At 38.1% G+C, this 23,281-nt stretch overlaps 1 protein-coding gene across 3 annotated transcripts in view; it reads right to left on the bottom strand.

The window, feature by feature from the left end:
• Senp6 (SUMO specific peptidase 6) overlaps positions 1-23,281 on the bottom strand; it is an 83,689-nt gene that overhangs the window by 16,400 nt on the left and 44,008 nt on the right. For all 3 annotated transcript variants that reach the window (XM_006243436.4, NM_001106842.2, XM_039081161.2), the window contains 10 exons: positions 22,458-22,845; positions 20,046-20,275; positions 14,007-14,171; positions 11,868-11,901; positions 11,374-11,562; positions 9,395-9,621; positions 7,639-7,748; positions 7,441-7,557; positions 3,045-3,164; positions 1,319-1,411 (listed from right to left, as the gene is read on the bottom strand). In XM_006243436.4, coding sequence (XP_006243498.1) covers positions 1,319-1,411; positions 3,045-3,164; positions 7,441-7,557; positions 7,639-7,748; positions 9,395-9,621; positions 11,374-11,562; positions 11,868-11,901; positions 14,007-14,171; positions 20,046-20,275; positions 22,458-22,845 — 1,673 coding nt within the window. The remainder of the gene's footprint in view (positions 1-1,318; positions 1,412-3,044; positions 3,165-7,440; positions 7,558-7,638; positions 7,749-9,394; positions 9,622-11,373; positions 11,563-11,867; positions 11,902-14,006; positions 14,172-20,045; positions 20,276-22,457; positions 22,846-23,281) is intronic.

Here is a 23,281-nt window from a genome sequence, read left to right as displayed (position 1 = left end):
ATGACCTAAATTATATTTCAACTTAACACTTTTGTTATTCTGATCTTACAAACAACATTCCTCTTTTGTTTTAAGAGGTTTGTGCTACTTAAATTCCAAGAAATTTAAGTATGCAGAATACATTTAAACTTGATTCTGAATTTTATTATACTATGCATAAAAAATTCAGTCTCAAGTTGTACTTTGAAGCTATAACTGATACTCTGATTTAATTAGGAGATGAGCTCTCCTAATCAAAAACACCCCCCCTCAACACACACACACACACACACACACACACACACACACACACACACACACAGTAGTGCTGGGAATAGAATTGAGGGCCTTCCAAAAACTAACCAAGCAGCCTGCTACTGAGACCCCAAAACAATCTATTTTAAGAGGGGATCCTACTACACTTGTTCAAATTAACCTCAAATTATTTGCTGAAGTGATCCTTGTATGACTAAAACATTTGGGAAAAAAGGTTTGCTCATATTACAAATGAATTTGCTTTACAAAAAGAAAAGGAAGAATGGATAATGAGTCCACATTTACAATTTACAATCTTGGGTGACACAGCAAGACTTTTTACACAGAAACAGCCCTGCACTATTCTAATTTCAGTCAACATTAATTACTCCAATCATAAAGAGAGAACAATGGGACAGAGTCAAGGCATTTCTTAATTTGTCTAAGCAGAGTACAATGTCACTGTGCATGCCAGAAAACAAAAACCTCTTTTGCCAAACAAGGCTACCTTTTACTCACAAACCACCTCTACCTCAGACTTCCCAAGAGCATAACCAGTAATCAAATTCTTTCAAATGGGTTTTTAAAGTAAAAGCAAAGAAAGAAAGAAACACAAATCCTCAAGTCTTAATCACATGCTAAAGCTGTAGGGTGTATGAACACCATCCAACAATAATGAAGTAGCAGAACTGCGTTACTGGAGCACTGGAGCCACTGCTTCTAAAAGCGTGGCTTTCAGCTGAGTAACGCGGACCCCGCCACCTTCTCCTTTACTGTTAACTCTGAGTGGACTTTAAACTAAAAGACTCCCTACTAAACAAGGTAATCTCCACACACAACCCTGCATCATACAAGCATCATTTTTAGAACATGACTGTCTTGTACTTTGACCAATAAAATAAAATTAGGTAAGCTATCCAATATATTCTGTAAAATCCTTTATTTTATGATTCAGTAGAAAATTGTGTTTACTTTCATAACTATTTTTAATACAGAGAACAAATTTCAGAAAGATGTTTTAAAACAAATCCTTCATTTAAAAATATGTGTGTGTATCATCACATTCACAAAGAATTTTACTCACGCTTCATTAAGGGGTACAAAAATAAAATCCTTCTCAAAAATATCTACATGCCGGGTCCATGTTTTCACTCTCCCATGCCGTTTTTGTTGTATCCTGAAAGACAGAGATTAATCACCTTCTTGGTCACTGCAGCTATAGCTTATAAGCAGTGAGTGTGACGAGAGGATTCAGCTGTAACATCTCACACAGTTTGATCTCACCTCACACCTGATGATCTAACAAACTGAAACTTAAAGCTGGGAACCAAACCCTAGCCCTCTCCCTGCAAGAACACTTAAGTGCTCTCTATGAGCCATCACTCCAGACTCATGAGCACAATATCTTAGATGACGTCAGGAAGGGGAGGCATGAAACCTCTTTTTGCCTCTACCATCTAACTGGTGCAGTGTTGCTATTAACAGAACTATACTGAGAGATAATTAACAATGCATGATTTACTGGTAACTGAAAGGAAGGGATCAAGTAAAATATGCACTATTTGAAAATAAAGCAACACCATAAATTATGAACTGTAGTCAATCTATTTCAAGTCTACAATAAAAATTTAAGAAATTCTTAAATAGTAGAAAATATAATTTATATCTGACATAGCAACCCCAAAGCACATGTTATTACAAGATGGTGTGCCAACTCCTGAATCTTTTAATCAATTAAAGTAATCAAGTAAGACCTGAATGCCAGTTGTAAAGAATTCAGGTGTGATAGCAGAATAGAATTTCCTTAACTTGTTTGAAAACAATCATTCTAAGAGCTTATTAAAAGTACAAATTAAATGTTAGGCAGTGGTGGCATACACCTTCCTAAATACTCAGGAGGCAGAAGCAAGCAGATCTCTGTAAGTTCCAGGACAGCCAGGGCTGCACAGAGAAACCCTGTCTCAAGAGGAGGGGAAAAAAAAAGAACAAAGACCAAGCCAAAACTACAGATTTAGGGCTGGGATGCAGCTCAGTGGTAGAGAGCAACGGTTTGCTCAGTACAAGCCAAGGCTGTGGCTCAGTGCCCAGTCCACAAAGAGAAAACAAAACAGGTTCGAGTCTCCTGTGTCAGCATCACTGAAGGAACACTTAGAGCAAAGCACAACAGTGATGGTCTCATCACCATCTAAGATATACAAGTGAGTCCTTTTGGGCTCCACTGTTCTATGTATTAGACCGACAGCCTCTGAATTCTAGCTGTTATGAACTATCAGGGTATAATTAATAGTATTATTTTGAGAGATGAACAGGAATAAAAGATGTTGCTCAATAGAAGTAAAATGATTTTTTTTTAAAAGTTATCTCTTAAAACTAGTGGAAGATTATTTCAGGGCAGCTAAAAGTATATACATCCACTCAGAATAAAACTGAACCTGAGCTGGTGTGCTGTTCCTAGTAGAAGATTCAAGAAACAAAAGTGTAACACAGAGGTCTGTGGGTTTTTTGTTGGACTTTGTTTTTAATTATCATTTTGCATCCATGAATTCAAATATTGAGAAAACATTTTGAGGCAGACATGCTCTTCTCCTTGTCACCACCCACTGAAAAGCACAGCTTCACAGGTATCTAACACTTATACCACATTATAAGTGCTAGAAATGACGTGTATGAAGGAATATACAGGTCATGTGCATATACTACAGCATTCCACTCACAGGACATAAACATCTTGATATCTCATGTGAGATGGGGAACTAAAACCCATGGGTATTAAGGCATAAAGTACTAAAGGAATTAAGAATCTGACTTACGACAGATTAGTTGTCTCAGAATTTCTCCTCTCTCTCTGATTAAGGCGTTTATAGAAAAAAGAACTGAATATATGAATTCGGTCAGCATCTTCTTTCTTCAGTTTTTCAAGCACCAAGTATCTATTTTAGGGGAAAAAACAATTATAATAGATCACAGTACACTCAATACACAAATAGTCACTTATTTGGCCAACATAATCACTATCTTAGAAATGAAGTTTACTTAATGTCACCAAAATATCTTTAGGAAATTTAAAGTGGTCTGTTTTAGAACTAAAACTATAACTTAAAAGATATGTTTTAAAACAAACCCTAAGCCAGAAAATTAAGTATACAGAAATATTTTATAGAAACATTCATAGAAAAATATTGGCAGAAATGCTAATTAACTAATGGATGGAAAAATAAACTGCATGATAGAGTCTTACTCAGCAGAAGCAGTGGCCGATATAAACAGGAGAAACAAGAAGGATTGCAAGGATACTGTGCAGAGGAAGAAACTAGTCCTGTGGCTGAAGCGCTGGCTCAGCAGTAAGCGCATGCGCAGCTCTGCCAAGAGCTGGGTTAGTGGCCAGAGCACACCGCCCACTGCAACTCCAGCTCCAGTCTGCACGGTTCACAAACACGCAGGGGAGCACTCATACACATGAAACAGAAATCTAAGAATCCACCCAGAGAGGAGCTACCCCTTCTCAAAAGGAACGGGGAAGTCGAATGGGGGAAGACTTATATGAAGGGTTCAGGAAGAGAAGAATGGCTGATAGTAGTTTGTAAAGTGAATAAATCTTTTAAAAAAAGCATTCTTGTTTTTCTTGCTACTGTGCTGGAGAGACTTACAAAAACAAACATCCATGACCCCTTATATTGCAAAAGAAAATTATAATTTAATAAATTTAATTGTTTATGTTTCAAACTTGTCGTGTGAAATCTTACACAGAAACACAAAATACTTAAGAGGTCTGTTCTTCTCAAAAAGCCTTTTACTTTATACCATTTGATAATTTCAAAGCTCAAGTTTTTAAAAAAATATATTATTATTATTATTATTATTATTATTATTATTATTATTATTATTATTATACTGGAGGACAACAACATGCACACCAAAACATGGATGTGGAGACAAATTTGCTGCGTAAGTGCTTTGTTTTGTGTGGGAACACCGGCTTCTGGGGCTTACACTGGGGTTGGCAGGCTGGCACGGTGCATGCCAAGCATCATCCCCTGCTGAGCTCTCTCTGGCCCAAAGCTCAAGCTTTAATAAAAAGGATGCAACCTAAAAGAATTCTGAGACTGAGGCGGCTCAGGCCCTACAAAAGGCATTATAAAAGATAATCCCTCAACAGGCAGTTTAAATCAGTTATTGACTTCTGCGTTAATATTCCTAACAGAATACATAGCAAACTATTTAGAAGACTGGAGCTATACCTAAAAGGAAAACCATACTATTCTTGCTGGCCAAAAGCTACTTTGAAAAACATCAACTAAGTTGGGCACTGCTGTCTGTGCTCCATTTCTTAATGCTCAAGAGGAGATAGGAATATAGAAATTTCTGTGGTTGTTTAGTCCAGGTTCAATGCCAGGCAGGCTATACTACAGAGTGAGACTTTCAAAAACTCCAAACTTTGAATACAGGAACTATTCAAAAGGGGTGAGGATAAGGTATTTGTGGGTCCCTATTTGTAATCCCAACATTTGGAAAAGCTGAAACAGGAGAATTGCTGTGAAACCGAGACCAGCTTGGCAGACAGCAAGTCTGCCCGGTCTCCAAAATACAGGAGAGAAAAACCTTGCGCACATGCACATACAAACACATGCACAAAAACAACCTCTTCTGGCCTCAACATGGCTTAGCAAATAAAGGTATGGATGGAGCCCAACAACCTTGGTTTGATGCCCAAAACCTACACAGTAGAAGAAAGAACAAAACCCATCCCACCCAATAAACAAAAAGCAAACAAAAATTCCATGCTTTTTTTTTTTAAAGATTTATTTATTATATATAAGTACACTGTAACTCTTCAGACACCAGAAGAGGGCATCAGATTCCATTACAGATGGTTGTGAGCCACCATGTGGTTGCTGGGATTTGAACTCAGGACCTCTGGAAGAGCAATGAGTACTCTTAACCACTGAGCCATCTCTCCAGCCCCCCATGCTTTTATATATACACAAACCATTTGTTTTTATTATATATATAAGATGTGTGTGTATTTTACCTATTTGTGTACTATGTGTATGCCGGGGCCCCAGGAGGCCAGAAAAGGGTGCTGGATCCCCTTGAACTAGAAGTCAAAAATAGTTGTAAGCCACCATGTGGGTACTAGAAAGTGAACCTGGGTTTTCTACAAAAATAGTATGTGCTCTTAACTGCTAAGCCATCTTTCTAGTCCCCAAATACGTGGCTTTAAAAGAATTAATCCTCCCCATCACTCTCTTATGGCCTTGATTACTAGCCAACAAGGTTTGTGTATCTGTCTCGGCTTTCGCTCCCCTGGTGCTGACGTCACAGGCAATGAAAGCGGATGTGCTCTGTGTAGAAGAGCTGAGGGTTCAAGCTGCGGTCTCTTGCTTACAGAGCAAGAACTCTTAACCACTGGACCACCTCCCCAGCCCTGAAATCCCTTCCTTCTCAAACAAATGAAACAAGAGGTTGGAGAGATCAGCAATTAAAGGTATTTCTTCAGTTCCCACCAACTACTTGGGCGGTTCACAAGGCCCCATAACTCCAGGTCTAGGAGACCTGGGACACTCTCCTGGCTTTAGTAGCTACCTGTGCACATACCTGCCTGTGCACACACAAATTAAGAAAAAAAAAACAACTCTCATAGAACAAGAAAAACTATCCTTTTGTTTCACTTCTAAAAGTATCATGAAATATAAATAAAAATTTAAAAGTATGATATATTTTCCTAGATTTCCTTTATTAACTGCATGTTTTACATCAGGGTTTATTATGTAAATTTAACTGGAAACTTAACTATAAATGAGTACCGAATAAAGTCAGGATTATAAATTATATGATATAAAAATTAAGATTGATTCAGCATGAGATATAAAACAGAAAGAGCAGGGTAAGTTGGTTGGCAGAGTGCTTTTTTAGCATGTATGAAGTCCTGGGTTTATTCTCCAAACACCATATAAGCAAGTTTTCAGCTCCTAGCTAAGTATGGTAGCACATGTCTGCAATCCCATCCAGCAAGAAAACCACAGGCCCAAGGTCACCCTCAGCTGTACAGTCAGAGTGAGGCCAGCATGGGATATGCGAAATTCTGTTGCAAAGAAGTAGTAGCAGCAGTGAGAGCAGCAGAGTAGTAGTAACTCCAAAATATTACATATTGACTTAAAGGGTTAAAAATAAAAGGATGAAGTGCTTGCCATGAAAGTGCAAAGAAATATCAACACTGTCAACAAAACAGACTCAAGAGAGGAAGATCAGGGATAAGGAAGGGTACCACATAATGATAAAGGGTCAATCTCCAAGGTATAAAAGCATATTTTCCTACCAATAGAACTTCAAAATACAGGTGGCTTTAAAAACAGCAAGCTAGAGATTTTAACAATCCTTTCTAATAATTTTATAGAACAATTAGGCATAAAAGCTGTAAGGATTTCATACATGCTTGCCAAGTGTTCCTATCCAAGTCAAGCTGAGCTAAGATGTCACCCAAAACAACATTAAAAGTAAGTATATTATTCATACGTTATGTTCTGTGTGCACGTGAGTGCCATTGGAAGCCAGAAGAGGGGATCAGATCCCTGGACGTCTTTCCCTCACGGTGAAGTGAATCCACCACTGGGCTAGTAAATCAACTTTTCAGGTTTCAACAATCAGGTTTCAAAACACATTTGGAGTTAAGAGATAAGCTCAAATATCTGGGAACTAGAAGACGCCAGCCTGGGTCTAAGAAGGCTGCGTCTTACTTTGTTTCAGGTATGCGCCCTTTCACTGCACACACCAATAAACACACAGTAGGCTAGTAGTTATGAAAACTGTGCTGGCAGTTCCTTACTATCTCACATGTAGTGCCTCATTCAACTCTCACAACCCTTATTCTCATTTTAAAAAGTTTATTTATTTTATGTGTGTGAGTACACTGTTGTTGTCTTCAGACACACCAGAAGAGGGCATCGGATCCCATTACAGATGGTTGTGAACCACCATGTGGTTGCTGGGAACTGAACTCGGGACCTCTGGGAGAGCGTATTCTCATTTTAAAGATGCCGAAACCAAGTTAGAGAAAGGATGTTTGAGTAGATCACTCTTCTCGAGTGCCACAACATATGACAGTGACAAAAAATTGTAATCAAAAGTCTGATTTCAGGAAGCAAAGACTTAAAAAGATATGCAATGGCAGAATGTCAGATTTACTTATAAATAAGTCAGTTAACTTACTTCAAATAAAAGTCGATAATAACATCATTTAAAAACTCTCCTTCACTCAGACAGTGCAGGTCCTCATTAGTAACAGAAATGCCTCCCTTGGCTGGAGGTGGTGGATATACTATCAATCTATAATAAAGGGAAAGAAAACATTACATAACACAGAAACAGACATTTTTAAGCACTGAAAACATAAAAGAATTTTCTCACTTTTCTACAGGGCCAATGAAGATTGTATGGCTCTCTCCAGCTTCTTCTTCATCATCAAAAAACTGCAATTCTTGTTTGCTTCTAAGTTGTATTTTAGATTCAAAGGACACCTGGCAGAAAAAATAACCAACTTGTGAAGTTAACTGGGAACTTTTAAATAAAAAGAGCAAGTACAAGGCAGAAGAGGTGTCTCAAAGGATAATGCACACCTTTAGCCCAAGCACTCAGGAGACACGGGTAGTTTGAGGACAGCCAAGGTTAGATAGTGTCTCAAAAACAAAAACAAATAAGCCAAGCAAGCCTGAAAATAACAATCTACAAAGAAAGGGGTGAGCGGTGCTTAAAAATAAGCAACAAAAAGCTAGTAATGGGGTTAGCTTCACTAGTAGCTCCAGACAATATGTCATAATGGTTTTCAGTTTCTTATGTCTACTATTCATACTGAATCATACTGGTAAGATTTGAAGAACTGCTAAAATAAAACAAATCCTAAAGTGGTTTTGTTTGTTTGTTTTGTTTTTTTCATAACAGTGGAAACCTAAGTTGGTGCAAAGACTAGGCAGTCTGTGGGAGCTGGGCACAGGTGCTAAAACATACAGTTCAATGAATTAAACACTTACTACAGGAAAACCTGAGTCCGTTCTACCTGCCTTTTTAAAAAATCTCTGCAAAAGAGTTTTCTCTCTTTTCCTCGTCCCTGCCTTGCATGACATGTATGAAGTCTAGTTCAGTTATCAAGATGGTGTCTTGGGGCTGGATATACAGCTCACTGGAGATAAAGAATAATTGCCCAGGAAAGCATTAAAGAGGAAAAAAAAAAGTTGCCAGATATGCTGATGTGTACCTCTAATCCTAGCCCTTGAAGTGGGGGTAGGAAGTGGGCAAATTACAAAGTTTAGGCTACATAGCAAGACCTAGGCTATCTAGAGCTACAGAGTAGGAATAATTTTAAAAATGAATAACTACAAAAACAAAAAGAAACCAAAGCAAATGAACAAAAACAAAGTTTTCAGCTGAGTGCATGTGGGAACACATGTGTAATTCCTGAACCTCAGATATACAGGCAGGACTGCCAGTCTGCCATCAGTTTATAAACAAGACCCTGAAACACATAAAACTTATCAAATTATGCCTCAAACCATCCACATTTAAGTTTGTAGCCGGGTTGAAAGAGTTATTTCCAGTCAACTAAGCAAATCTCCAAACTAGCCAAACCGAGTTGCTATACAAATGGTGCAGTGGTCCTTCGCCCACGGGGCTTGAGCGCTGCCTAACTCTGAGGCATGTCTATACAGCTAACTGCAAGCAGGCTGACAGTCAGTGTGCTCCTTACTTCCAATACTGTCAACTATGCCAAAACAAGTATGCACTATGCACAGGGGACCTTTGGCTCTAGGACACAGGGCAACAATCTATTTGAGTGAGCAGTGAATGCAGTGTGAAGAGACAGGAGAAAAAGAACAGACAGTGTGAAAGGGAACTAAATGAGACCAAAACTTACATCACACATCTTAAAATTTAAATTTCTTTGATTTTACAATAAAATTTGAAGATTAACATCAAAATGAGCAATATTTAAACATTTCATTTTAAAACTACTCATTATTATTCAGGGTATGGCTCATGGCAAGATGTCTGCCTAACATATGTAGAAGCCCTGGTTTTGATTCCCAGCAAACAGGGTTTGATCCCTTACAAAAAGCAAACAGAATTACCCAATTATTAAAATTATGGTAAGATTTTAAAATGTAATTACAGTTTTCACTTTGTTCTCTTTTTGCACACAGTTTCCTTTGATGCTCTCTTCATAGCTTCTTGTACAGGCAACAAGTCTGCTGTTGGCTTCTTCAAAAGGAATTTTTGCAAAAAAGTTGCAAACATTATTTCTTATACCAATGTCAGTAATGATACTTTCAAAGACCACATCTGCCTGATGATCAAGGCCAGTTTGAAAAATTAAAATAATGTACTGTTCTTCTAAACCTGGAAAGAAAGAAAGAAAGACAGCTATGAGACTCAACAGATTAAGCAGACAGCGTGACCGCATTCCAACACGTGATGGCAGGATGATTGCCAAGAGTGTGTGGAAAACCTGGGCTATACAGCAAATACTGAAACACTCTTTAAAGAGAAAAGGCCAAAAGAGGGTTAGGGAGATAACTCAGTCAGTAAAGTGTGTGCCACCAGAGCATGAGAAAGAACCTCAGTTTGATCCCCAAAATCCACATAAAAGACACGGAGACCGGCCGATCTCTCTGGTTGCAGACCTGCCAGGCTAGCCCACATGTTAAATCTCGAGCACTGAAAGATTCAGTCTCAAAAAGCTGACAATATCTGAGGCTGACCACCTCTGTTATCCATATCTGTGCATGCACAAGCATATGTGCATTTGCATGCACGGATAAGAATACCAACCTGTAGTCATCTAGGTTCTGGAATATATATTCATAACAGTATTTGGTACATGGGGATTCACAATACTGGAAAATGGGCAGTATTAATTATTACCAAAGGAACCAGGTCTAAATAGCTCATTAACAAAGCTATTAAAAGATAAAAACAATGTACTTCTAAAACATGATTCTCAATCTATGGGTCTAAGCCTCCACAGGTTGCATATCAGATCTCCAGTATATCAGATACTTACATCATGATTCACAACAGTAGCAAAATTAGAGTCATGAATTAGCAACAACAATGGTTGGGGGTCACCATGACATCAGGAACTGGACTAAAGGGTGGCAGCATTAGGAAGGTTGAGAACCACTATTCCCAAAGGATTGAAACTAAATCATAATCTTAAAATATATCAATTAGCATTTCTGCCAAGGAAGGTTAGGAAACCTACATATAGTGGACCTGCAAAGCCACTGTTCACTAACGTATAAATCCTTGCAGCGATGGCAGCATCTCCTGGATGCTAAGCTGAAGCTGCAATTAATGCTAAAATGTAATTTTTTTTTTCTTTTCTTTTTTTCGGAGCCGGGGACCGAACCCAGGGCCTTGCACTTGCTAGGCAAGCGCTCTACCACTGAGCTAAATCCCCAACCCCTAAAATGTAATTTTTTATATAAATCACTTTTGTTGTTTGTGTTTGTCTTCATGTACGTCTGTGCAGGACTGTGTGTCTGCTGCCCACAGAAGGGCCAGAAGAGAGCTACATCTTTCAGAACTGAAGTTACAGATAATCGTGAGCTGCATGTGGGTGCTGGGAAACAACCCATATCCTCTGCAAGAGCAGTAAGTGACCTTGACCACTGAACCACCTCCCCAGCCCCAATGCACTCAGTATATGAACAGCTGTGCTGCTGAGGTACAAAGTGAAGAACTGTATCTATTTAAGGAATAGAGACCTCTTCTACGTCATTCAAATTTTTCTAGTTACAGCTCCTCAGACAAACCTAACTCAGCAGCCACATCAGTTAAATTCATTTTATTTAAGTGAAACAGACTTCAGATGCTTGGCGTTTAACCCGGTTTGCAACCTTTCTAAATGGGTAAACCTAGGTTTTACCTCCCATCCTTCTACTTTCTGTTGGCCTTTCCTCAGAGGCTGTTGTATCCATTCACAGTAAGGAAATCACATTACTACCCAATGAAATACGTACTGACTGACCTGAAAGTCTTCGACTGCTCATGATGCACTGATAAAACACCCCACTGTCTAAGACACTCCTACTCTGCTGTTCGGAAGAGGTTCTTCTATCTTAACTGCAATCTGTCTACAAAACTTACTCGTTATCCTGTTTATTCCTTTACAATCATTCCAAACTTTATCTTCTTTGCTCATCTGCAGCTGCAAGCTCAGCTTCTGATAAACTGCTGGTATTGCCTGGAGAAACACTACTGGTAATTTGCGGACATTACACCATTCACATTTAGTTAGATCAGAGGTATTTAAAATAATCTCTACAGAATCTGGTCCTAGAGGGAAACAGAGAAAAAGGGAAAAGGAGCAAATTTTTTAAGGCGACAAACCAAAAAATAGAGGAAATACAAGCTTAAAATTAATAATTTACCAAACTCTATACTATTCTTAAGAACTGCATTTATAAAACATAATTTTTCCAAATAAAAAGGAGACCCTAAAATATTAGGCTTAGTTGCATCCCAAAATGAAATTACACGAAGCCCTTTTATATAATGTAATAATTAATTAAACAAATATTTATTACTATAAAAATGGATCATATAAACTTTAGTGCCTGAACAGATAAAAAATAGCTTACCATCTAGACGTATCTTGATTAACTCTAAAGAAAACTTTAAAAACAAAAAGACAAGTTAGTAGTGATAATAAACTTATTAAAATTTTTGTTCTATATATTCTAAATGGTATATACAGTCCATAAGAATACAAAGGGCAGAAAAACTGAGTCATATACCATGTGCTTAAACCTAAGATAAAATATCCACCCTAAACAAACAAAAAACAAAATAAACTCTGCTATTTTGAACTTATTACAGAGAAGTTGACAGAATATTACAGTGAACACCTACCTGAAAGAAAATCTCGTTCCTAGATTCATTAACTTATAATATTTTCATTTATCTGCTATATTATTGTTTATAAGTTATATTTTTACTAAAAAAAAAAAAAGCCATAAAGCAGGCAGCACTCATTACTTCATCCCTAAATCTTTTTGCATGAAGCTTCTAAACACAGGTACATTTTCCTACACAACTAAAACATCATCGCAAATCTAAGAGATCAAGTTTAACTTCTTCCATATAGAGTTATACTTACATTTCTATCAAGCCTTGTTTTAACGTTCCCTCAGTCATTACTCTGTCAATATTACATATCATAATGTACTGCAGACTCGACTTCACTATTCTTCAGGACATGACTTTATGGATCTAAGTTGCATACACCATGCAATCTTCTAGAGGCGTGTTTCCTTGTTTCCAAATCCAATCCATACATTTTCAGGAACTGTAGCATATGGATGACGTGCTGACCCTATGCTATGGCCCCGTAAGTGCCAGGCGCTCTCACTGCTCATTTTATTAATCACCTGCCTCAGCAGTGGCCCTAGGCTTTTGCTCTGCGTCCATATTGTGTGTTCATAACGAGGTAATCCAAGCAGAGATACTTAAAGTGAATGGGTACCTTTTACCCAGTGGTTGTAGCACCCCTGACGTTCTTCTCCAGAATCATTATTGGTGGTTATAAAATGGTTTAACTTGTCTAATTATTTCAATGTGGAGAGCACTTAACATTAAGCCTAACTACTAATAAACCTCAATCAAGTTATCTTGAATGTTTAGAGAAATGAAGAGAATCAAAAGGAGGCAAATGTTCTGATAGGCATTGAAGAATAAGATGTATTAACAGCAGTAAACAGATACATGAGAAGCAAACACAGACTACGTGTTCTTTAACCAGAATTCTAAAATGTTGAGGACCAAAGGAGGTTCATATTTTAGAGATGTTCGTGTGGAATATTTTCTTAGACTTTAGTGGTTAAAAATTCCTGATCTAGGGCTGGAGAGATGGCTCAGTGGTTAAGAGCACCCGACTGCTCTTCCAGAGGTCCTGAGTTCAATTCCCAGCAACCACATGGTGGCTCACAACCATCTGTAAAGATATCCGATGCTCTCTCCTGGTGTATCTGAAGACAGCTACTGTGTACTTATATATAATAAATGAATAAATCTTTAAAAAAAATCCCTGATCTAAAAATAAAAAATTTTAAATCCTCCAAAATCTAAGCCTTTCTCCCAGGCAGCACTGAGGACTGAATATACAGTGTTGAGCACACGCTAAGCATGAGACCCGCCACTGAGCTCCTCCCCTAAAACCAAGGCAATCTTTATCTTATTTTATTTTTTATGAGACTGAGGAATGTGCCTCTCATCCAACTTGGTTTGTTTTATTTGCTTGCTTGTAACCACGCCTCCACACCCAACTTCCTGGTGATCCTGCTGCCATCCGACTCCAAAATGGCTTGTAGCATACACCAGTCCATCTGACTCAGATAGAGTATATTCACCATATCCAGCAATACAAATCTTTTAAGTTCCTGTCAGTGCCCAAGGTTTCAGACTTCGGAGAATTCTGAAATTTTGGACAAGGTGTACCCAAACTGTACAATAAAATACAAACGACAGAACTTAACTGTAAGTATGAGTCATACACATTCTTACAGGTTCCTACAATAAATCTAATACCGCTTGAATTTATGTTCTACCTACACATCCACCAGTTTTTAATGGGTTATTATTTATATACTCGTAAGAAAATCTGAAATTTTAAATATTAACTTCAGTAATTTAATTGAGCAAACTTTAAATACACTGATTGACTCTATCAGTGGCATCTGATTCTTGTTATCGGTACAGCAACAGTTTAAGAACATACTTACAATTACAGGCTCTACCAACAGTCGGAAGAGTGTTCCAACTCGTATACTTCGGCAGTTTAAAATGACACTGCCAAAGTCTTGGCAGCTTAAAGATGTAACGGGAATTAAAGCTCCATGAGTGTTTACTTTACGACGTTTTAGAGGTGTGCTGATGGAATTACCAAGCTGAAAAGAAAACAAAAAACTTCACATAGTAAGGAACTGTAACAAGCATGCAAACTAAACATACATGCAAAAAGACTCAATATGAGAAATGTCACTACATGGACTGACTGTCCTACCTCAAAGCAAGAGAAAACAGAAATTATGGCTTTTATGTAAAGTAATTCTCAAGTTATGACATGAAGTTTAAGGTCAGAAATAAAACTTACAAATCACACTGGCTACGCTCAAATCACAAACTAACACTTTTGACAAAAACTAGTAACTTCCTTAAGCTTCTGTTTGCTAAAATGAAAAGCACTGAGGGCTAAGAATGCCTCTACTGGTGAGAGCATGTATCTTTACTCTCAGCACTCAGAAGGCAAAGACAAGAGGATCTCAGGGGTTCAAGGCTAGCCTGGTCTACAGAGTTCCAGGACAGCCTGGGATATACAGAGAAACCCTGTTTAAGAAAAAACAACAAAATTATCTACCTTCTAACTTCAACATATACTTCAAAGTCACAGCATGGAAGCCCAATAAACAGCAAAAGTTCAACCAACAGAACAATGCAACAGAATAAAAAACCTGGAAAGAAACTAAATTCACACTTCTACAGGCAAGTAATTTTATGCTTTGTTTCATTTTCATCAGTGAGTGTGAGAAAGGGTTAGCTCAAGAGATGGTTTTGATTACTGTGGGTGCTGGGAACAGAACTCTAGTCCTCTGGAAGTCTGTGTTTTGGCCTTTAGCAGTGGAGCTATCATTTCAGCCCTTGTTTGGTTTTGTGAAGCTGAATCTTTGTGTTGTCTCTGATGCCCTCATACTGAGGATCATCTTGCCTCAGCATCCCAAGTGCCCTGCTCCAGGTAACATGTTTGAATGAAGCGCTAAGAATATACACTAGAGGAAAGATAGTCTTTTTCCATAAATGATGCAGGGAAAATGCAGTGCCAACAAGCACAAGAGTACATACAGATAGGACTGGAGAGATGGTTTTGAGGGTAAGAGGTCCTGAGTTCAATTTGCAGCATCTACATGGTGGCTCACAACCATCTACAACTCCAATTCTGCCAGTTCTAATCCCTGTGGGCACTGGCAGCCAGTGATGCATAGATATACAGGCAGGCAAAACAGTCACATTCATAAATTTTTTTCTGACATGTAAAAATTTTCTAAACAAAAACATCAATATACAATCTAAATTCTATAAAACATGTACAAACAAACACAGAGGAGAGACTTCCTTCCAAATGATAGAATATAGATAGATAGCAATGGACTTTACACACAAGATACTGAAAGTACACACACACACACACACACACACACACACACACACACACACACAAACACACCCTAAAAGATATGAGAAAAAATTGTCAACTATCTAACAAAGGGCTAATATCTAAAATACATAAGGAACTCAGTGGTGAACACAAATATAATCCAGTCCACTGGGCTGGCACTGAAGTTCACGCCTACAATCCCAGCATTGGGGAGGCAGAGGCAGGAAGACCATCTTTAGCTACATAGGAAGTTCAAGGCCAGCCTGGGCTAAATGAGATCTTATATCTCAAATTGATAAAGAAACAGAAACAGGGACAATAGACTTAAATAGTCAGTTTGCAAAAGAAGACACACAAATAGTTTAACAGGTACAGGGAAAACATGATTAGCACCACTAATTACAAAGGAAATATAAATCAAAATCACAGTGAGATGTTCTCAAAATAGCATTAGGAAAATGAATACGTGATAGCAAGGACGCAGACAAAGGCACACTCTAAATTACTACGGCCATTTCAGAAACACTGTAAGAGATTTTTCCAACTTAAAACAGGACAATACAATTGCTCCTATCCAAAGTATGTGAGAGCAGCTGCCAGAGATGCCTGCAACCCATGCTCATTACAGAACGATTGACACAAGACAAGACAAACAATTAGAGTGCACACCAACTAACGGGGGAAATAAAAACACAGTACACAGACACAATGAAATACATCTCAGACATGTAAAAGCATAGAATCCTATGGTTGGCAACATCATGGATGGAACTAGAGATAATCACGTTAATGGAACGAACCTGAACCAGGCTTCTTCCACTTGTGTAACCTCAACACTGGGGAGGCTGAGGCCGAAGTGCATCTGAGAACTGAAGGCCTGAGCTATACAATGTTTGAGGGCAGACAGCCTGGAAACAGACCTGTTACCTCTACTTTCCTCTAGGAAAACACACACCACACCATATAGCTATGGGTTTATACATCACCTTTTCAGAATAAGAAACTGTTTATCATGACTATTTTCCTAAATTATTAATAGGACACATCAAAGACTTTTTAAAAACACCTTAGACATGTTTGCTTTGGCTTGGTTTACTTTTTAAGCTTTACAATCATTGTTTTCATGAGAGCTACTCTGTTTCTAATTATAGATAACAAGTGTTGCTCCCAGTAGAATCCTAAGAGGAAAGGGTCTGATAGCTCCATAAGCGGCTACAGAGCAGCACAGAAAGGGGAAACAGGAGCCTTTTGGTCAGTGTGCCATCAAAAACCTAAACAATCCTACTCCATGAAAGTCCAATTCATTTAACTCAGCCCCTCTATGTTGCACTTTTTGGTCTGTCCCCACAATAAACTATCTCCAATAAACATTTCTGAAGTAGAGTCTGGTTCCCATGTGCAATCAGTGCTCAAGTGTCCTCTAGTGAAGTTACACCAATTTACAACCATAACATTCTATCTTTGCAAACACCACTGGAGCACTACCATGGTTACAAAACATTGGCAATCAGTAAAGTTAACAAGAAGCAATTCATTCATATTTACTAACTGATTACTACCTTTCCAGAACTTGATTCATTTTTCAATACTCCTATGCTTGTGTGAGCACCAGTGTGCAAGCACCTGTATGTTAGCATGTGCCAGGGTCTCCCTGGGACCTTGGGGCTCTTGGATTGGCTAAGGATAGCTAGCTGGCTAGTAAGCCAAGGGATGCACAATGTCCCTCCCTTTCCAGTGCTGGGTTACAATCCATACTTGACTTTCTGCATGGGTGTTAAAAGATCAAACTCAGATCTTCAGGCTGTGTAGCAAGCATGTTAATGACAGAGCTATCCCTCCTCCTTAGTCCTTCAATTTCTTTCCGACTTTAAGAGATGGAGAGATGGCTCAGTGGTTAAGAGCACCGACTGCTCTTCCAGAGGTCCTGAGTTCAAATCCCAGCAACCACATGGTGGCTCACAACCATCTGTAATGAGATCTGATGCCCTCTTCTGGTGTGTCTGAAGAGAGCAACAGTGTAGTTATATACAATAAATAAATCTTTAAAAAAAAAAAAAAGAAAGTACAAATACATAAAAAATGAACTATAGTATCAACTAATGCTATTTTTCCTTATTAATCTATTAAATCTTATTTACATTCCATACCCTGATTTAAATTTCTTTTTAGTAAAGTATTCTGCTACTTATTTTGCTTGTCTTGCCATGCTTGGAAAGGCACTAAGTTATAAAAATAAGAACCCAGTTTAAAAAGTCATCTTGGTTGTTTCTCGGTTTTAAGGTCTAGACTTTTTCTCTTCCTTAGTAAACCTGTCTTCTCTGCTAAAAAAAAAAAAAATAAAATAAAATAAAATGTTCATTTTGTAAAGCACGTCCACTTTATAAATTCATATATTCCTGTATCTTGTTATTCTGATGAGTACTATGCATTGATTTAACTCTCATTTTTATCTTCAATTGGTGACGTTGGTCCGGTCACACCTGTACCAGTGGACAGTGATTTTTTTTTTCATTATTAATAGTGCCTTGCTGTTGTTGGCTTCTATCTTACTTTGATTTTAGAGACAGGGTCTCACTCTGTAGCTCAGGTTTGCCTACAATTCACTCTCCCCCCAGAGCAGTCTCAATCAAAGGTGCAGCAATCCTCCTGCCTTGGTTTACCCAGTGCTGGGATTGCAGCTATGACGAACAACGCTCAGATAAGAATCTCGTTTGTATAAATCATACCTTGAGAAGAGGGAAGAAGAATTCCTTTGAGAAATATTGTATGGGGTCAAATGATATATATTTAAAAAATTTAATTTTTTTAATGGTTTATTTATTATATACAAGCATACTGTAGCTGTCTTCAGACACACCAGAAGAGGGCATCAGATCTCATTACAGATGGTTGTGAGCCACCATGTGGTTGCTGGGATTTGAACTCAGGACCTCTGGAAGAGCAGTCAGTGCTCTTAACCACTGAGCCATCTCTCCAACCCTAAAAATTTTAAGATTTTTTTTATATTGATTTTCCTAAAAGCCATGGCTTTGCTTTCTACTGCCAAACCAGAAAAGTTCCCTCCCCTCCCTTGGAATCTTAACAGGAACACACAGTAAGTATTTCCTGCCTAATTTATACTTTTTATGTGGTAGTTTTAAGTGGACAGCATGTCCAACTTATGCTCTCATGACTACATGTTGCCAACAGCAGCTATGAAGACAATCACAAACTTACTTAAAACACTGTGAGATTTAAAACAACAATTCAACTGCTCAAGTCTCCAGCATGAACTCTTACAATGTTTATCTACAATGACCATCACTTTACAGTGACTGTCACTTTACAATATCAAAAGGTTAGATACACCTGGTCCTTTATTTCTTTCTTTTACTGTCTTCAGGTTTAGTGATTTACTTTTTTAAAACATTTATTTATTGGGGGGGTGTTGTACAAAAACACCAGTGCACATGGAAGTCAGGGCAGTAAATCACTTCTTTCCCTCATGTAGGTCCTGGAAATAGAAATTAGATTATCAAGCTTGTCAGCAGGAACCTTACCTTGTAGAGCCAGCTCTGTTTGCTCACTTTTGATAACATTTAGTCTATTACAATATTGTATGGCATTTGTATTATAATTCCCTCTTTCTGAATCTTTTTATTTACATTACCTTTTTTTTATCTGAATCTTTTGGAAATTTTAAGTAAATTATAAAATATGGTAAAATATAACTATATATTATGGTGACATACACTGAAATTAAAATAACTTCTAGCCTGCTAGGTTTCCTAAGAAATATATACATGTACACACACACACACACATGCAAAGATGCCAGGGAGGTATAGAAGAGACAGCTCTTTGGTTAAATGAGCAATCTGCTCTTCCAGAGGACCTGAGTTCAGTTTTCAGGATGCAGTTCAGAGGGCTCACAAACGCTTGCAATTCTAACTCCAAAGGAAGCCTGTGGCCTCTGCTGATACCTGTACTCATGTGTATGTACGTACACATACACAGGAATACATATAAATAAGCAATTTTACAAAAAAAAAAGAAAAAAAAGAAAATGCAAGTAAACCAAAAAAAGCTGGATAAAACTTAACTCAAGATTATCCATATACTGTATGTGACAAATATAAGTAATTTCTCTTTAGACTTAGTTCCTAGCTACAAATACTTAACTGTATAAATGCAAATATTCCAAATTAAAAAACAAAAACAACAACAACAAAAAAAAAAACCCCTGAAATTTAAAACATTTCTGGTCATAGACATCTTGGATAAGAAATCATGTACTAACATTTTGTTAAGAATAATGCTGGCGGGGCTGGGGATTTAGCTCAGTGGTAGAGCGCTTACCTAGGAAGCGCAAGGCCCCGGGTTCGGTCCCCAGCTCCGAAAAAAAGAAAAAAAAAAAAAAAAAAAAAAGAATAATGCTGGCTTTTTCCTGTTGGATTCTTATCCTCAAGCCTCTGGTTAAATTGTAATTTTTTTTGCATATAGTTTAATGGTCTTCTACAGTATCTGAGCATACGTTAATGAATAAGCCATCTTCCCCTGCTGTCACTAACAAATTACTTTTCCAAAATAGAGGTAATACCCCAAAGGAAAGACCTTAATCTGAAAGTACCTGGTCCTTCATTCTTGCTTTTCTTGGTATGACAACGGTATTTAACTCAGACTCTGCGGGACTGCTTCTAGGTTCCTGCTCTGCTCTGCACGTATTTGCATTCAGTGCGGCTTCAACTTTCCCAGTAGACGGTGCTGGAGAGGAGCATGCTGAGTCGGCAGGCTGCGGGGACGTGCTCTCTCTTCTCTTAGTCCTGTCGTCGTCGTCATCGTCATCACTGGACAAAATGACTAAAATCATAAAGAAAAGTCAAAATTTACATGAAAAAATTTTACACTTTCATTTCATTTTTGTCAGTTAAAATATTAACTGGGAAATATACCAACTTTGTCTTAGATCTTCTCCACATGAGAGCAATAAAAGCAAGTCAAGGAGGAGCTCGTGAGATGGCTCAGCATGTACGATTGTTTGCTGCACAAGCCCAAGTGGCCTGAGTTTGACCACTGAAATCCATGTAAAACTGGAAAGCAAGAGCTGACTCCATGAAAAAAGATGTAACCCACTGTATCTCATAACAAGAATAAGATTTTAAAAAGCACATGATACATACTCTTTTCAAAAACATTAGACAAATATGAAATCAACTCTTTAGCCTTAGAGCTTCTATAACCACCACTACCAGGGTTGGGGATACAGCTCAGCAGTAGAGCGCTTGCCTATCATGTTTCAGGCCCAGGGTTCAAATCTCCAGTACTGACAAAGAAAAAAATAAAACACGGTAGAGTCACCACTAATCTACACAGCTACACCAGTCACTCACAGAAGTACCCATATGTCTATTTCTGAGTTACAAAAATTTATGGCTTGAAAATATCCAAATTATGTTCAAAATGACATACATTTAAAATATGTGGCTGATAATTTTCCCTTACATAGAAAGCAGTAAAATTATAATTGATCCTGAGAAGAAACTATACCAATATCTGATGTTCAATAAAATCTTGCTTTATAAGCATGAAGAAGACAATCGTAAGACAATTTGACTTTAGATCGTGGGTTCATTACTACACCTATCAAATCACTCCCTGTACCTTAATCTTGAAGTGGCCCACATTGCACTGACCGAGTAAAATCAAGTTCCTCACTCCAGGAACGCTATCAGGACTTTCTGTCGTCTGTTCTACCTTCAACACTCATCATGTTCTGTCATAAAGTATTGGCTTAAAATAAAAACCACTTCTTGATGGACAATATGAAGCAAAGAGACAGTCAGTTACTCGCTGATTTCAATGTTGTAACACTCTTTGATGTAAAATGTTATTTGCAACCTAAAACTGTGCTTCATACAGGAAAAAGAAAATTGGAAAAAACATTAAAAGTACCCTGGGCTATCATATCGTCTTTAAAGTGCTCCAGTTTAAGAGTAAATAGCTAGACATGCTGGTGATGCAGCTGCCTGTGAATTACTTCTGTGAGTAACCTTAGGAAAGGGAAGGCGGGTAGAGAAGGCATAATGCATGAACGTACAGGGCTGGTTTCCGTTTTTAGCACCCCACACGTACATGCTCACTTAACATGGCATAATGTACCCACCTCAGAGGGCCATCACTCCAGTGACATCCACTTATCTCTTTGACTTTGTTATCTAGTTTCACAACAAATACTGGCCTTTTAGTATTTTCAAAGCTGGTTATTTGATTCAATTTCTCTCCTCTATGAAATCAGAGACTACAATGATATCGATCTCACAGGATCGTTACAAAAGAAGCAGGATATCTAAAACCCTATTACAGGGATTGTTACATATTAACTTTTAAATTGTGTGTGCACCTGAATTTCCACTGATTCCTTTCTATGTGTCAAATATTGTATTGAACTAAAATTATTCGTTATTTGTGTTATTTTTAACTCCTCAAATCACTAACAAAGGGTCTGGAGAGACGGCTCGGTTGGCAAACCCAGGATTGAGTCTGATCCCCTGAACCCACATAGTAGTTTCTAACCCCAGCATAGGGAAGGGACAGGATAATCCCTGGAACTCCCTGGCCAGCCAGGCTAGCCTACTCACCAAGAACACACACCAAGTCTAGATAGGAGACATTTAACAACATGAGCCATAACTAGAACTTGAGCATAAAAGACAGGCCAAGCTACTACTTTTCTAATTTATTATTTTAACATGAGCAGTATGTGAACAAAGTCAGTTACTACTTTTGTAACTAAATAGACATGTTCTAATCACTTAATCCCCAAATGATGCCTATGTGCTACAAGAAGACGCCTCTTAAAACTGGGCTTCTCGAATATACTCATGTTAAAAATATGCAAGAAAAATATTGGCTATTAAGTAATACTAAAGACTACAGTTAATCTACTAATCTAATACAGTAATGCTCAGGAACAAAGGTTCCACTGGAACACAAGGGTTTTTGAGTTTCAGGAAAGAAGAGGAAACAAGAAGAGGATGCTTACTTGGATCGTTTAAATCTGACACGCTTGTTTTTCGTTCTTTCGGGTTTGTGATTTTAGGTATTTTTCCTCCAGGTAAAATGACTTTCCCATTTGTCTGTATGTAATTATGTCTGCTACCATCACAGGTGAGCAAAATATCAATTGGAATCTTATCCACACTGTTCCCATAAAACTTCTTAGCTGTTAATCCTGTGTTTTGTGATTTCTGTCCTCCAGAGTTCTGATGAATTGATGTTCTTAGCAATGGTCCAGTAGATTCATTCAACGTTACTGCTTGTCGGCAATTTCTTTGCAAATCATTATGAAAAACAATACCACAACTTTGGCATCTGGTTTGATTTTCTTTTTCTTTTCCGCATTTTGGGCAACATTCACGCTGTTCAGAAACCTCATGTCCCAAAAGAACAAAAGAAAGAAAAGACTTTGGTATTTTACATCAGCATCAAAAAGCTTCTTTTAAAAGTCTCAAAATGCTCAGAAATGGAGGCACACACCTATAATTTCAGCACTCAGGAGGCAAGGCCAGTATTGTCTACAGAGTGAGTTTGAGGACAGCCAGGGCTACACAGTGAAAGCCAAAGGGGAAACAAAGGTCTCAGAATGAAGTCTTTGTTTTTCTACAATACCATCATGGCCTCCCTAAGGTCCAAAACGAGTTGTGTTATTTGGGAGACAGCACCAGGATGCCAGAAAGTATTCGCTTCACTGCTTGTGCACTCTGAAGCTCTAGTGGCCTGGCCATCCCTATGTAGGGCAGATTGATCACACTGGGGCAACCTCTTGACTCTCTCTGCTGATGGCTGATGTGATTATGTACTTGCACA

Source organism: Rattus norvegicus, chromosome 8 (assembly GCF_036323735.1).
Source record: "Rattus norvegicus strain BN/NHsdMcwi chromosome 8, GRCr8, whole genome shotgun sequence".
Taxonomy (NCBI): domain Eukaryota; kingdom Metazoa; phylum Chordata; class Mammalia; order Rodentia; family Muridae; genus Rattus; species Rattus norvegicus.
This window is presented reverse-complemented; position numbering and strand designations above follow the sequence as displayed.